General features: G+C 40.1%; 2 protein-coding genes across 2 annotated transcripts in view; both read right to left on the reverse strand.

Annotated features, from left to right (window-relative positions):
- Window positions 1-14,584, reverse strand: part of LOC117478294 (brain-enriched guanylate kinase-associated protein) — a 112,210-nt gene that overhangs the window by 83,910 nt on the left and 13,716 nt on the right. The window lies entirely within an intron of this gene.
- Window positions 2,250-3,840, reverse strand: dio3a (iodothyronine deiodinase 3a). Its single transcript, XM_034125343.1, has one exon. It carries the CDS (start codon window positions 3,769-3,771, stop codon window positions 2,986-2,988), a length of 786 nt encoding a protein of 261 aa, XP_033981234.1. The 5' UTR covers window positions 3,772-3,840; the 3' UTR covers window positions 2,250-2,985.

The following is a 14,584-nucleotide window of genomic DNA, read 5'->3' on the forward strand; positions in this document are numbered from 1 at the left end:
TCAACAGACCCATTCTGCTCCCCCTCGAGTCATAAAGCAATCCAGAACAGCAAAAGTGAAATATCTCCCCCAAAACCTGAGACCCTTAACCCTTTGTTCCCGTCCTCATCTCCACAGAAAGATTAACTTAACGTCCGTGGAAAAATGTTGAAGAAATCCAGATTCAAAGAATTTCCAGTGGGGGGTCGTTTCTGGAAGCACTGCAAGATGTGTTTCAGGTATACCCCTCAGTCAACTGTCAGCTCTACATGAATAATGTATGTATGTGTGTTAAATGTATTCCAGATGAGCAGGAAAGTAAGGTCACTTCAACCCCCCTGAAGTCAAACCAGCAATGCAGTTTGTTCTGATGTAATGTCTACTTGTTATCCCATTGTATACTGCACATCTATCATCTATGGTTAGTCTAATGAAGGGGCCTCTTTAATGTTTTGTAGGAAAAATCTCTGGGAGCCAGAGGGGGACAGATGATCTATTAATTAGTCGGAACAATAAGCAAAAATAGAAGTGTGTTTCTTTATTTCTCTCCGTTTTCGTTTCCCCAATCATTCTGTACAGCTGCAACTAACTACCATATCTTTGACATGTAACTGTCAGAAAATTGTGAAAACGCCTGTTACAATTTCACTGACCTGAAGGCGAGGTTGCCAAACTGCTGGTTTTGTTTAACCAAGACTACAAAATATACAGTAATTAATATATTAAGAGAAAAGCAGCATATTTTGATATGCAGGTACTGGAAACGTCTGTATCCCCAACCAAAGTACCAGGAAACCTGTTGACTTGTTCCTGCTTGTTGCTCTGTTGTCCATCAACACATCTCTTCATGTGTCGACATAATGTGTCGAGGACATAATGTGGATGTGAATTGGCTGCAGAAGCTGTGATGTGTTACTGATGGGACTACACAAACAAGCCAGGGACTGCAAAAAACTGGAATGTTTTCACTGCCACGGATCTGAAGAAAAACACAGATCTTGTTTTCCTGACCCGTAACAAAGGCTTTCTTTCATTTCATTCAACTTTGTTACAACCACTTATTATAAAACATGAAGGGACATTTTTAGCTATTACTCAAATGTGTCGTAAAGCCCTGATTTAGAGGCAGTTTTCTGGTCAAATTACCTACTTAAACTACAATGAGCCTCCTTGTGTAGTCACTTTTTAAAACCTTGTTGTGATGCGTTTGCAGTGATTTAAAGCCCAGTTGTGACTTGAAACTCCATAGTTGACTATGAATAATGGCGTCAGTGAAAGCTGGAGACAAGGAGAACCAAAGCATCTGACAAGATATCGCTCCGCATACAGGTTGTGTCAGCGTTATCATCTTGTTTCCTGAGTCATCTGTGTCTAAGGCACTACCCCCCCACCCCCACCCTTGTGTCTTATTGCGTCGTGACTCATATCTGAAGCCTCTGAGGGGATTCAGGTTTTGATGGAGAGTACTACAAAAGTAAATGAAATTCTATTTCCAGGTAAACAAAAAACACATACACCTATTGCACATTTGGCAACATGGTGGTTTTCATTGTATTTCTATGTTTAATTCTGAAGGCTTATGAGAACAATAATGCATCATTACCTATACTACAGAGCGTTAAATATATTTCAGTGCCTACGTGCGCTAACAGTTAACTGCAATCACTCCTAACACTGCATGTTTTTCTGCTCTGGGATTGGTGTGCTAATCTCTGAAAACATTTATGCGTTTAGACCCTTACAGGTGGATATATAATTCGGCATAATAGGATCAAGTGTGATTATCCTCACTTATTTGTAGGGGTCAAAGGCCTAGGAAGGGGCTGCGGAGAACAAAGAGAGGCTATTTCACAGCAGCGTGGACCATAGCCACTGTCGATACAGTTTAAAGAAGCCTGTCTGCCAAGGACACATCTGATACTTTGATCCTAACTACAGAGCGAACTGGTGTTTGCTGGTTGATTTAAGAACTTGAGCATGTACTATGTGAGACAGGTAATTCAGAAAAGTTGAAAATAAAGGCTCAGCCAAAAAAACACAATGTTCTCAAATTAGATTTTAAGTTTGAAGATTTGTGTTGCTCTTTAATTTGAGAATAAACTGGTTTAAAATGTGAATCACAAAGAATTAGCATTAAAATAAAGCAATAAATGAAGTTTTTATGTTTGTAGATTTCAGGAAATCTTATCATTTTTCAAGTGATTTGATATCTTCTGCTTCTCCACACCAATTTCAGGGGCTTCCCTTCAGAGAGGAGATTTCTGGAGGAATTCATGAGAGGCCATTGTGTTTTATTGTGCAGGAAATTGAACATTCATTCTTTTGTTTACTTAATATAAAAAACAAATTACAGTAAAATCTATGCACAGCATGACATTATTGCAAAAAGAGAATAAAGGGAAAAGACACAACTCGTTCATGTTGCATGCAAACAAAAATGATTCAACTTACAAAATTAAAGTATTCAGTTTGAAATAAGTAGATCAAATAATTTTAATGTATGAAAAATATATCCATAAAACGGAACACTATGTACAAAGTAGTCGCGCCATGCAGGGCAGAGAGCTGCACCTTCACGATGATCTCCAGTATGAAAAACATCAGTATCGGTTCTCTGGTTTTAGACCGTTTAAAAACCGACCTTCACTAAATACTGAGGAGCACAGTGATGCGCACATCTCATCCTGCTGGTTCATCAAATGCGCATTTAGACGAGGAAAAGAAATACAAACTTTTGACACACAACATACTTTTGTTCACGGACTTAGTTAAGAAAAAACTAACCTTTTTTGTAGGTTGTTCCCAACAGGATGTCTAGATGTCCAATATGATATGAAATCACCTACTGTCTGCTATGTTGAACACATAACTTCGATCCAACCATATCAAAAATAAATACATTTACACCATTATTGGCGGAGAAAAATGTATCTAATAAGAGTTATAATACTGAATAAATGCAGCATTTTTTGTTTTCGTCACAGCTCTACAAAGATGAGAATTAATCTACACATTAATAACTAGATTATTGGATTTTCCCAGCGTTTCTCTGTATTGATCCAGCCAGTCTCTGAGCTCTGTGATTCGATAGCCCTCAGGTCCTCTGCCACCTTGGTAAACTATCTTTCCCTCCTGCAGAATATAAAGTCTGTCGAAATAAGCTCCGTACGCAGCGTTGGAGGAGTTTTCCATACTGTCGACCACCACCGGGCAGCCGGGCACCTCCAGGTGCATCAGCTGTGCCGCGTTCAGCCGGTCCTCCAGACACCGGTGTTTGGGGATCTGATAGGGCGCGTCAGTGCTCACCCAGCCGTCCGAGGGGTGCGCTTCTTCGATGTACACAACTACAGAGTCTGCTATGTCTGCGTTCTGCTGCACGACTCCCTGGAAAGCCTTGAGACGCGCCATGAACGGCGGTCAGGTGCAGCTCCCAAAGTTGAGGATGAGCGGTCTCTTGTCTTTTGCGTAATCGAGGATGCGGCTGCGCTGCTGATCCCCCAGCTGAACAACTTCGCTGTTAGGCGCTCCGTGCCCGAGATGTGCTGCCTTCAGGAAGTCCAGTTTATGGCCGTGCCACACTGCTTTGAGTGACTCCATGCTGAAGAGACGGTTCGAGTCCGATATGCACACTGGAGGATCGATGGCATCGCCCTCCTGCTCTTTCATCCTTAAGAAAACCCTTTTCCTTATGCATAAAAAGTCAAGCAGCCAAAACATGACTGCTGCCATCAGAAAACGGGGCAGCAAGACGAGACAGACTATTGCATTTTTAATAGATTTAATAGTATTCATTATCACTTGGAATTACTACCCGGATGGTATTGAGCTGTGCCACGATCTTGTGGGTTGAAGTTGGGTTACTTGCAACTTCCCCTCTTTTTATAGCACCGGAAGATTTGAATGAATCACACCCCGCCTCCAAACTGGGGCCGAGGCCTCACATGGTGGGGATTACCTTCTGTCAACTCCACAGCTTTGAGCCACAGCCAAGGTCCAAGGGTGCGGCACAGCAGTGTGATGTTCGCTCATGATATGTTATCATCAGACTTAACGTTTTCAACTAAATACTCATAAGGGATATACAGTGAAATCGTTTGATCCAGAATATTATTGGTGTAAAGCAGTGACGTGCGGTGAGGTTCATGGCTGGTGAGGCACTGACTCTTTCAGAGTCAGATTTACAAATATTATAGCCTATTTTGACCTTAATCGAAATATTCTGTTATTTTCAAAAGCTTTTTTAGTCTGATGCTATGATTAATTTTAAACAGACCGATCAACAAAAGGATACCCAAAATCTAAATATTGGATTGTTCTTTCTAAGTAAGATCCCATTTTCATTACAGTTGTGTTATACCTTGACTTGAAGATGAATATAAGTCCATGCTATCCTTCTGGACAACAATCTCTATTACTGTTTTGTAAAAGTCCTCCTTATCTTCCTGTAGTTTCAAAAGTGTAGTTTGTTGTTTGCGGTAGAATAACAGTAGCAACAAGAACCTGTGGGCTCACGTGCGCCCCCTTCAGAGCGGCAGAGGTTATGGCTGCCTCTCCTGGTGCTTTTTTCATTGCCGTTGTACGATGAGACCAGCGAGCCTAAATATCATATATACGTGAAATAAGTTATTTAGAGACTATGGATGGCGAGGATAAATGTAATAAAGGGATCTACAAACATTACATTGGTGACCTACAGTGAGATGGGAACAGGCATGCGCTTAGGGCCCGCTTTCCAGCCAGTTTCTGTGGGGTGACGCATTCTGAAGTGAGGCAGAGCTCATCTCTGCCTCACCTCACCCCACAGTAAATGGCTTGAGCGCGCTCACAAAATAAGTGGCCGCGCTAAATTAGTGCCCGCGCTCCAGCAAGTTACTGTGGGCTTACGTGAGGCAGTGCTCGTCCCTGCCTCACTTCTCATCGCTCCCGTAGCGGAGCTCGGCAAATTTGCTGATTTTGACTATAAAATGCGATTGGAATCATACAGAAATCACATTTACACAAGATCAGTGGAGACATTTTATTATTATTATTATTTAGTTTTTCTTTAATTGTTTTTCCGTTACATTGGAGTATGACAGGTGAGGCTCTGCCTCCCCTGCCTCCACGTCGCTGGTGTAAAGTGGGTGCTGCTGCAGACGTTTCCACTGCAACGTCAATGGCAGTTTGCTGGAGCACATTTTGGCAGATGCTGACTAGCTACTCCACTTTAAGGACAGCTTGTACAATTACTACACTGCATGATATACTAACAGACAATTGACTGTTTGTCCTTGAGCAAAAGTCATATCGTCCATGTCGACCGATGTTAACTCATCAAATAGATATTATCACTTAAAGGGTACAATACACTCACATTCAGAGGTGAATATGAATATGGCACATCTTTAATTTCACAATAATTAAGTATTGAAAATATAAAGCAGTGAGAATTATGTGAAGTGATTCATTCTGATCCTGATCACAAATCCTGAATTATTTGAAAAAAGGGTCTCAATATTTTAGAAAGTCACAATATTGAGTACATTTCAGAAGTGACATTTTAAGTAAGAATACGAGAGTATGAGAAAATGTGAATTTTGTGTTTCATGTGAACATAATCCTCTTCCTCAGATGCTATACTGTTTCAACTAATGTACAACAGTCTGTAGTAACATTAAACAAAAACACATTAACAGGGAGTCTGTCGGGGGAGGCTGGTTCCTGTGAAGCATTTCAACAGTAAGCTTCTATAAAAACCCTAATTGTTCTCAAAGTAGTAATCAAAGGGTCCAAAAACCAAAAAGATGTACGTGCACTGCGTGACAGTTTGCCCAATAAGTTTAAATGTGCCCCCGACCAGCACTTGTCCGGACAAGGTATCACATTTCAAACAGTATGTTCTTGAACCCTGATCTGCTGTTGGCAGCTAGATATCTGTGCAGCCTTATTTGGCTTATGGCAGCTTCACTACAGATCATCTGACAAAACAGGGCTAACTGACTGAGCTACATGTATCGGCCTTTCGAGACCATCGATTAAATATAGCTGTAAAGCTGTCTGACAGACAAATATGATCTACTACTCAACTTGAAATGTGTAATTGGTTATGTTTAAATGCAAAACAAGTTATGGATAGAGCAATGTCAGCTCATCAGCCACCCAGAACTGGCTCTGTAATAAAGGAATATACAAAGAATTGAAGATGTCTGATTCAAAACGGCACAAATAGATTCATGAATGGATGCCACATTTTCACATGGATTCTCTCTGTAGTTGACTATCTACTTCATTTTTAGGTGAAATAATTTCGTGTCACTGTCATCATTTCAAATGAAAAATAACAGATTTCAAGTAATGCAGCAGTCGCTTCCTGGAAGATAGCCTGAGCTGCATAGTCTTCACACTCCCTGCTGGTCCCAAACGGCACGGTACAGTGGAGGCTGGATTAAATGCCTTGTTAAAAGCCTTAGCAAAAAAGTCAAGCATGAAGCCCGAAATGATTACAATTTATAACATGACCGCAGAGTTAAGACAGGATCTGGAGAAATGAGGTCTCGAGCACACGGTAAGAGTTAAAGCACTTCAGTCTGTAGCTTCTTATTAAGCTATCACAGAGAAATTCACAGCATGCAGATGGCTGCTCTCATATTTGTAAAGAAAAAATAAATGCACAAGCCAAACACATGACAAATTCGGTCATAGTAGAGATTAATAACGAATTCTGTAATATTAAACCTGTGGTTATTCGGCTGAACACAGATTGTTCTCCAATGAAATCAGCTGACTATTATAAGCAATACTTAAAGTTTCAGCTATCACAAACTATAGAAAAGTACAACAACATTGAGAAATATTACAGAGAAACCTATTAAAGGCAACTGCAACAAACACTTTAAAAGCTTTACTCTCACCAGGGAGCCGAAGGACGATATTCAAAACACCCGTGAGAATCCACCCACAGAAATAAACAACTTCATTAGCTTCATGTATAACAAGGCCACAAACTGCTTTCCAAAGGAAAAGCTAAGAGAGGGGCTAAAAGCATCTTCTCACAGCACTACTGCACAGAAAACCTTCCACACATTATTGCCTGAAGTCCGCTGCACAGTTCGGCTGGTTGTTGTGAATTCCAACAACAGGGAGTCTAGAAGATCAAAGATAAAATGAGAATATTTTAAGTATTACAAATAAGAACTAAATAAGAGGACTTTAAGACCATAAACCCACAGTATTGTGGACTGTTAACGCCTGACTAAAGATAACAGATGTGTTGTTCAGGATACCTCCCTTTCTCAGCTCTGTCGGGTCGAATCTAAACTTTGCACAAATGAAAGACTTGCTGTAATTTAAGTCTGCATGCATCTCAAACTGGGGTGGGATAGGTAAGAGACCGGGTCATTGTTGTGTCGTCAGGTTTTTAAATAGTCCGGTTTCTAACATGGAGTTGTTTACATTTGGCTCTTAATTGAATGTGGTGATCACACACACGATCAGCTGATCTTTTTTAGATATCATATTTGTGCTAATCTTAATTAATATCATTTTTACTTCCTTACACATAGCATCAGCTTCGGTTATGTCTGTGTTATGCAGCTTTTTTACTCCAGTAAACAATCCACCATAAACATTTTCAAGCTCTTCAATAGGCTGGTTTTCCTGCTAAAGGCAGGTTGCCCAATGACCTACACTAGGTACAAAACAATGCTGCCAATAGGTGAACGTTTGGTGAGGTGTTTAGGCCACCTTTATTAGATATATCTTTTAAATGTATGTATTCATTCAGTATTGATAGAATTGGGCGTAGAATAAATGTGTATATTAGTTAATTGCTACTGTGCCAAATATTGTTTTCTAAAGCTAAATAGAGAAAGAAAAATGTTAAGAATATAGCTCCCTAGTTGAATTGGCAACTTGTTTTGTTTTTTAAGCCAGTGTCTAAAATCTTCTCTGGTTCTGCAAGGATTACACAGCTATATTACATGGTGAGAGATACTGTAGGGATCCCATATATCCTCATTTCATGCATGTCCACACACTGATTAATGTTAATGAGTGTGTGTCGGGTCTTGTGTACTAGAGAGTGATTTGTTCAGCGTCTGTATGCTTCACAGGGATTCAACATCTGGACACACATATTAGCACTCACTGGCCAAATGCCATTCACTGGTCTGGTGTGATTGTTCAACAAAAGCATTCCAGGCCTATAGTGAGCACTAGTGAGCCCATGGTATATTGGTTAAGCCGTAATCTCCTGTTACAGTAAATCCATGTCATATTTGACAGCTGGGTGGCCGAAAACCAGACATGGAGGGAAGATGTCTTTTGTCTGCAGCGCACTGTCGTCTCGGTTTATTAGCCTAAACACACAAGTGGAGTCCATAAAGTTCCCATAACAACATATTGTCATTACATAATCAAAAAAAATAAGCAAATGTTTTTGTTTAAAATTGTTGAAGTTATTTCCCTAAATTATTTTCTCATATTTCAGGCTCTATACTCAGATTTGAACAAATCTATTTGTTATTGATAATGAATAGGTTTTTTTTGTATTCATACCTTGAGTTGTGGAGTGAGGGCTGTTGAAACACCGCATTTTGAGAGGTCCAAGTTACTGTTATCAATCAATCAAAAGCAAAACAAGAAGAGTGAGGTGGGAATACACCAAGATAATAAACCCAACGGATGCACTTACACTGAAACAAGCTAAACATTTACTATAATATTCCTCACATTAATAAATGAAACGGCAATGGTTTAATGGCACCCAACTGGAGAATAAGCGCCATCTGCTACCTCAACTCATAATAGCATTAATGGTTATTAAAAAGTCAAACCAACTTTCCAGGAATTCAGTTAAAATGTGTGTTCAATTTGGATTAAAACCTGGATTACATTAGACCCAATATGGTAGGATTACTTTCTGTAAATGTTATTATTGATTAGTGTTGATAAATCCGGCTGTGAATAAATGTAACTATATTAAAACATCATTGGTTACATCAGTTTTTTATTACTATTTCAGTATTAAGTACAATATATTTGGGTTGGAAAATACATTTCAAGATGTCAAATTGGGTTATTGGAATTTATTATGGACATTTTTGACCATACCACTGACTGAAAAACTCTTACATTATTATCAGTAGAAATGGAAGTGTGTTATTGGCAATATTTTATATGATACAAATCAAATATTGTTCAAGCTTTTTCAAAAGTGTGTATACAGGGGCAAACTAAACTTAATATGAGCATATTGTTTTCTTCACACAAAACAAATGGGGTAAAAATGTGTCTGGTGGGCTTCACTATTATTTGCTGTAAGTGATGGCAGACTGCTGCTCATTTAGACAGGGAGAGAAAGAGAGATGACTGTTGTAGTTGTAATGAGTTCAGCAGCTGACTCATGATTCCTCACTGCCTTTTTGGTAGACATTTTAACGGATCTGTCGTCTTTTTGTCCTTCAGTTCTTTCCCTTTGAGGCAGGCCCCCCTCGCTCTCACCCCTCCTTTCTTGCCCGCATTGGAAATGTATTAACACATTATTATCTAAACCATCCTTACTTTCTCAAAGCGAGAGAACAGAAGTGTTTTCATGAGGGGGGAAAAAGGCTCACCTGCTGTGCCTAGATTTGCTTTGAGGAATTACTTTTTTTGTTGTTTTCGGCAGAAAACCAGAGATGCCTTTTACCTCCTATAAACTTTGCCGGATTCTTGGCAGCTGCTGCCGGTTCAGCTGAGGACAATGCAGATCTGGGAAACAGTCCTTTTACTGCTGCTTACTTATTGTGCTGGCGGGGCTCCAGAAACCGCAACTGATGAAATATCATACAGACTGAACCACAAAACAGATTTATGATAAGTTTTCGATGCTGGCTTCTTCTCTTTCAAGTCACTGATATCTCTCTAGTCGCGCTGAATAGAATAGAGGATAAAAATCTACCTCTTCCCTATCCGCTTCACCCTCCACGACCCCGTCTAAATCAAAGAGCACTAGTGTTCACGCTCAACTTGAATGAACTGCTGTTGCCTGCCCTGTGGGCTGTATCTCAGCAACTGGTGAGCCAATGAGGAGCGGGCTAAAATGTTATAATAATCCGTTTCATCTTGCTAGTCACATCACTCACAAGGCGATTCAAATAATCATCTTAGTCTGGACATACAAATCCCAGTGGCAAGCAGCAGTGTGTGAACCTGTTAAACTAACCTAATCTCTAGAGAGCTATTTCAAAAAAGAGAAATTCAAAAGGGAAAAAATGGATTTAGAAATGTATAAATGTTGTCTTGAAACCATTTATTGTGGGCTGATAGAGGGAGATGGTTTGTCACCTTCTTGTTTTCTGAGTGTCAATGATATTGTAATGTTATACCATTAGTGACTTTGATGGCATTGTGATGTCTCTACAGCAGCTTTAGGCTGAATGGTAATGTTACAGATATAGAACCTCGTGAAAGATGACTGTCTGCCTGTCTGCTACTAAACAAAAGAACACCTGTCTGAGCCAAATCTCAAAGAAACACTGACACCTGATCAGTTAAGATTTCCTCGACTTTCTCCAGGTCTTTTCTGCAGGGTCCACCTTTGGCAGATAATACAACACACAATACTTCACCAATCTTTTTCGTACACAGATAAATGAAAGAATTGAGGAACTGGAAGAGAATAACAGAAAGAGCCAACTCTGGAGTTAACACACATGGTTGGGGTGCAGGCTACATTGCTAGATAGCTACAACTAGTCCGTCTGTATGTATATCGTCGTGTACCACATGGTTAATATTCACATTGTTGCCTGCAAGAGGCACAAGAGAGCAAGCATGCAGCTAAATGCCATGTCACTGGGACACTTGAAAGAAACATGCTGTTGTTATTGTTGTCAGTGAAAAAGGCTTGCAGGTAGCACAGAACAGAGAGTAACTGTCTAAATCTACTGGTGCTGTGGCTCAAGTTAGATATTTTGGATTGGCCTAGATCCTTTGTGTGTGTACGTGTGTGTGTTTATTTTGTGTGTGTGTATGTAATCCCTTTTCCTAACAATGTTGCTCAAGACACAGATAACCTTTTGTTCTAAACAATACCCCAAATGTGTATCTCTTTAGGTATATATTAAAACAAATATTTATATTAAAGCCGATAAAATGGATGATTGTATTGTTTATTTCCTCTATGGGTGAACTCTATACAGAGAAAGCAGAAACAATGACAATAAGTGTACCTTTGGATTCAACTATATGCAGATGATCTTTAACTACACCTCTCTTCAAACATGTAGTGCAATTGCTTTTGTTTTGCTATTTATACGGTGAGATATTCTCTCAGCAGTTTGGGTGTTCATGGCAAGTTGAGACACAGTTTCATGACTCCGGTTGTCTTGCCCTTATTTGCACTCTCTGCGTAATGATGATGAGGAGCATGTCCTCATGTGGCTTCTCCACTGCTGCCTGTTTGAGCTTATTAGCGAGTGCCCGTCTGTACACACATTGATCCCAGTCCTCAGGACAGATGGTGGCAAGACAGGGTGGGACACACACACACACACACACACACACACACACACACACACACACACACACACACACACACACACACACACACACACACACACACCACACACACACACAACACACACACACACACACACACCACACACACACACACACACACACACACACACACACACACACACACACACACACACACACACACCACACACACACACACACACACACACACACACACACACACACACACACACACACACACACACACACACACACACACACACACACACACACCACACACACACACACACACACACACACACACATCACACACACACACACACACACACAACACACACACACACACACACACACACACACACACACACACACACACACACACACACACCACACACTACTGGAGTGCAAATGGTTAACTGTTTGCAGGAACACTGCAGCATCAGTGAAGTCAAAATACATCTATCCTGGTTTGTTTGCCAATAATATTAACCGGCCAGAAGCAAGGTGCGCTTCTTTTGCAAACCTTTTTTCTGCATGTTCAAAATGATTAATGTGCGGTTTAGGAGTTTACCAAAAACAAAATCTCTAGGAGGTGAATCAAAGCTCTGCTGTCCTCATGAGGTTGTTGTGCACTCAACAGTGTTTAATAGGATGTGTTTTCTGCTCTGAGTTGTCTCTGCGGGATGCCACTAAAGCAGTGGGATAAACATCAACTGGCAGCATTTGTGATGCTGGAGCGGAAGGTGAAGCAAACACTGAAGGCTGAGATCTTCAGGCGAGCGGAGAGCAGAGCAAGTTAACAAACGGATACAATGCTCTGTAAAACGGGATTAGTTGTGTGGGTTTGTCTTCGATGAGCAGTTTGAAAAATCATGGCTTTGTTCATTAACTGAAATCCAATTGTTTTTCAATTTTTCTCAATTGATTCATTAATCGTTTATCAGGTCAAATGTAGAAGAAATGGCATTATTATCAGTTGTAATCTTGTAGAGTGAAAGAGGATATCTTTAAATGATTTGTGTTATCAACCAACAGTCCACAACCCAAAGGAAAATAAATAAATAAATATGTAATTACAGACGAAAGAGATCAGTAAGCTTGTTTTGGAGTTTTCAGTAGACAAACAGAGTCTTATAATATTTCCAGTTCAAGATGATGGAAACATTATTTGTTTCACCACTGAACATGCCAAGTGTAAGTTGATCATATTCTTGGCTCTTCATTCGATATTATATTAAATCAGTTTTTAAATACATTATTTTAACATTGTGGTGTATATATATATATATTTGACCACATGCATATCTATATGCAACACAGATGAATACTGTGCTTGAGTAACAGGATGCAACTAGATCTCTTCAAATACATGTTTTCCCCACATGGTTTACCACTTCAAATCCAGGCATAAACACATGACTGAAAAGCATGATGTCATGTGTTTCTTATTTGTATTATTAGTTTAAGACTTAAACACCCAGAAAAGAAAACAGCTTTCTTCTCTACAAAACAGTGTAAAATGTTTCCTGTTATATATTCCCTAGTTGGTTTTGTGTCATGTGTAAAGTATCTACGTCTAGCTTGCTGTTTAGAGTCCAATAAAAATAATCTTAATGCTGTCCAAAATGCTCAACTGAACAATATTAACAAGCAGGAGATAATAATATGGTTCAAATTTACATCAAATAAGGCTTGCAATAACATGAGCGTGTGGGTGGTGGAACAAAAAAGGTCTGTTTCAAGTGTTTTACAAGTGATGAGAGAATTGCAAACATTTAAAGTCATCAAACAACAACATCGTAAATTAGGGGGATTTACAGCAAATCCAGCTGTTTTCCGGTTTGATTTAAATTGGTTTAACAGCTATTTTAGAAGATTTCATGATTCGTTTAAGGATTACGATATAAATCAAGGCACTCAAAGGATGTTAACATTATAAAAACCGTCCAAATTTCTTAATTTGTGGTCATCGGCAGCTGCGAGTGAAAGCTTTTTTATTTTTTATTTCATCCGTCCTCGTTTTCCTTATTTAACCCCATCTCCCCAATCTGCAACTACACATCCCCCCCCACCCCCCTCCCTACCCTACTCTCCTCTTCATTATTGCCTTGGCTTTGTAAGACCCCCTGGTGAATCCTGGCATCACACTCTCATTTCAAAGGAATGAAAATGCAGCACTGGTCTGTGCCATCAGTTTGCACTATTCCCCCTTTCATCTGCCTGGACATATTAAGACAAGAATTGCGAAACTCTGCAGCAGCTCCCACATGAATCAGTCTTAGCCCCCCAGTGGGAACGTGTGCTGGTCATTTCAGGTCCCGTTTCAGACAAGCGAGGGCGAGCCAGGCAGAGAGAGAGAGAGAGATCAAGAGGGAGCATTAGGGGCAAGAGATAGTGACAACAGACACAACTTGAAGAGAGACAGAAGAGAGAGAGGGCATGTGGCCTGTGCTTTTGAGGGCACAGCATTTGTTGCGTGTCCTTGTTTATAAGAACACTGTGTGCCATGATAAGGAGCCACACTGACCACTTACATGTAGGAGAAAGCCAAGTATAAAACAAATATTGGTAACAGAGAATGGCCCAGAAGATGTATGCAACTCTTTTCCCCATATGCATATAGTTTTCCAATTACATTGTGGTGAAAAACGTAATCACTGCCTGGATTCTGTCCAAACAAAGTGTATGTGCTGCATTTACAGTATACCACAACAAGTCTTAGGGAGTAGATTGGGAGGGGATGGTGGGCCTAACCCCTAATTAAAAACTACTGGGTTATTCAACCTAGAGCCCTCCATAACACGATGCCCTCAACAAGCAAATAAGCCGGACAATTATAACCTACATAATAAGCTTAAACAAGCGCCTAAAGTGAGCAATATGGTTTAAGACCCTAGGCAACAGTGGAGCTCATTTTGTCTGTTTTGTAAAGTGCCAATAAGGCAAAGGGGAAGGTGTTTTGGATAAGGGCTTTGCAGCAATAAAAGGGAGGTTAAGAGGGCCCTTTGTTTAGCTGAAGCAGAGATAACTCTTGGAAAGAAACAAGCAGGGGTCTACAAAAAGGACACTTGTATAGGCAGGAGGGAGGGAAGCCAACAGTGGCAACG

The sequence above is a fragment of the Trematomus bernacchii genome, unplaced genomic scaffold (assembly GCF_902827165.1).
Source record: "Trematomus bernacchii unplaced genomic scaffold, fTreBer1.1, whole genome shotgun sequence".
NCBI lineage: Eukaryota > Metazoa > Chordata > Actinopteri > Perciformes > Nototheniidae > Trematomus > Trematomus bernacchii.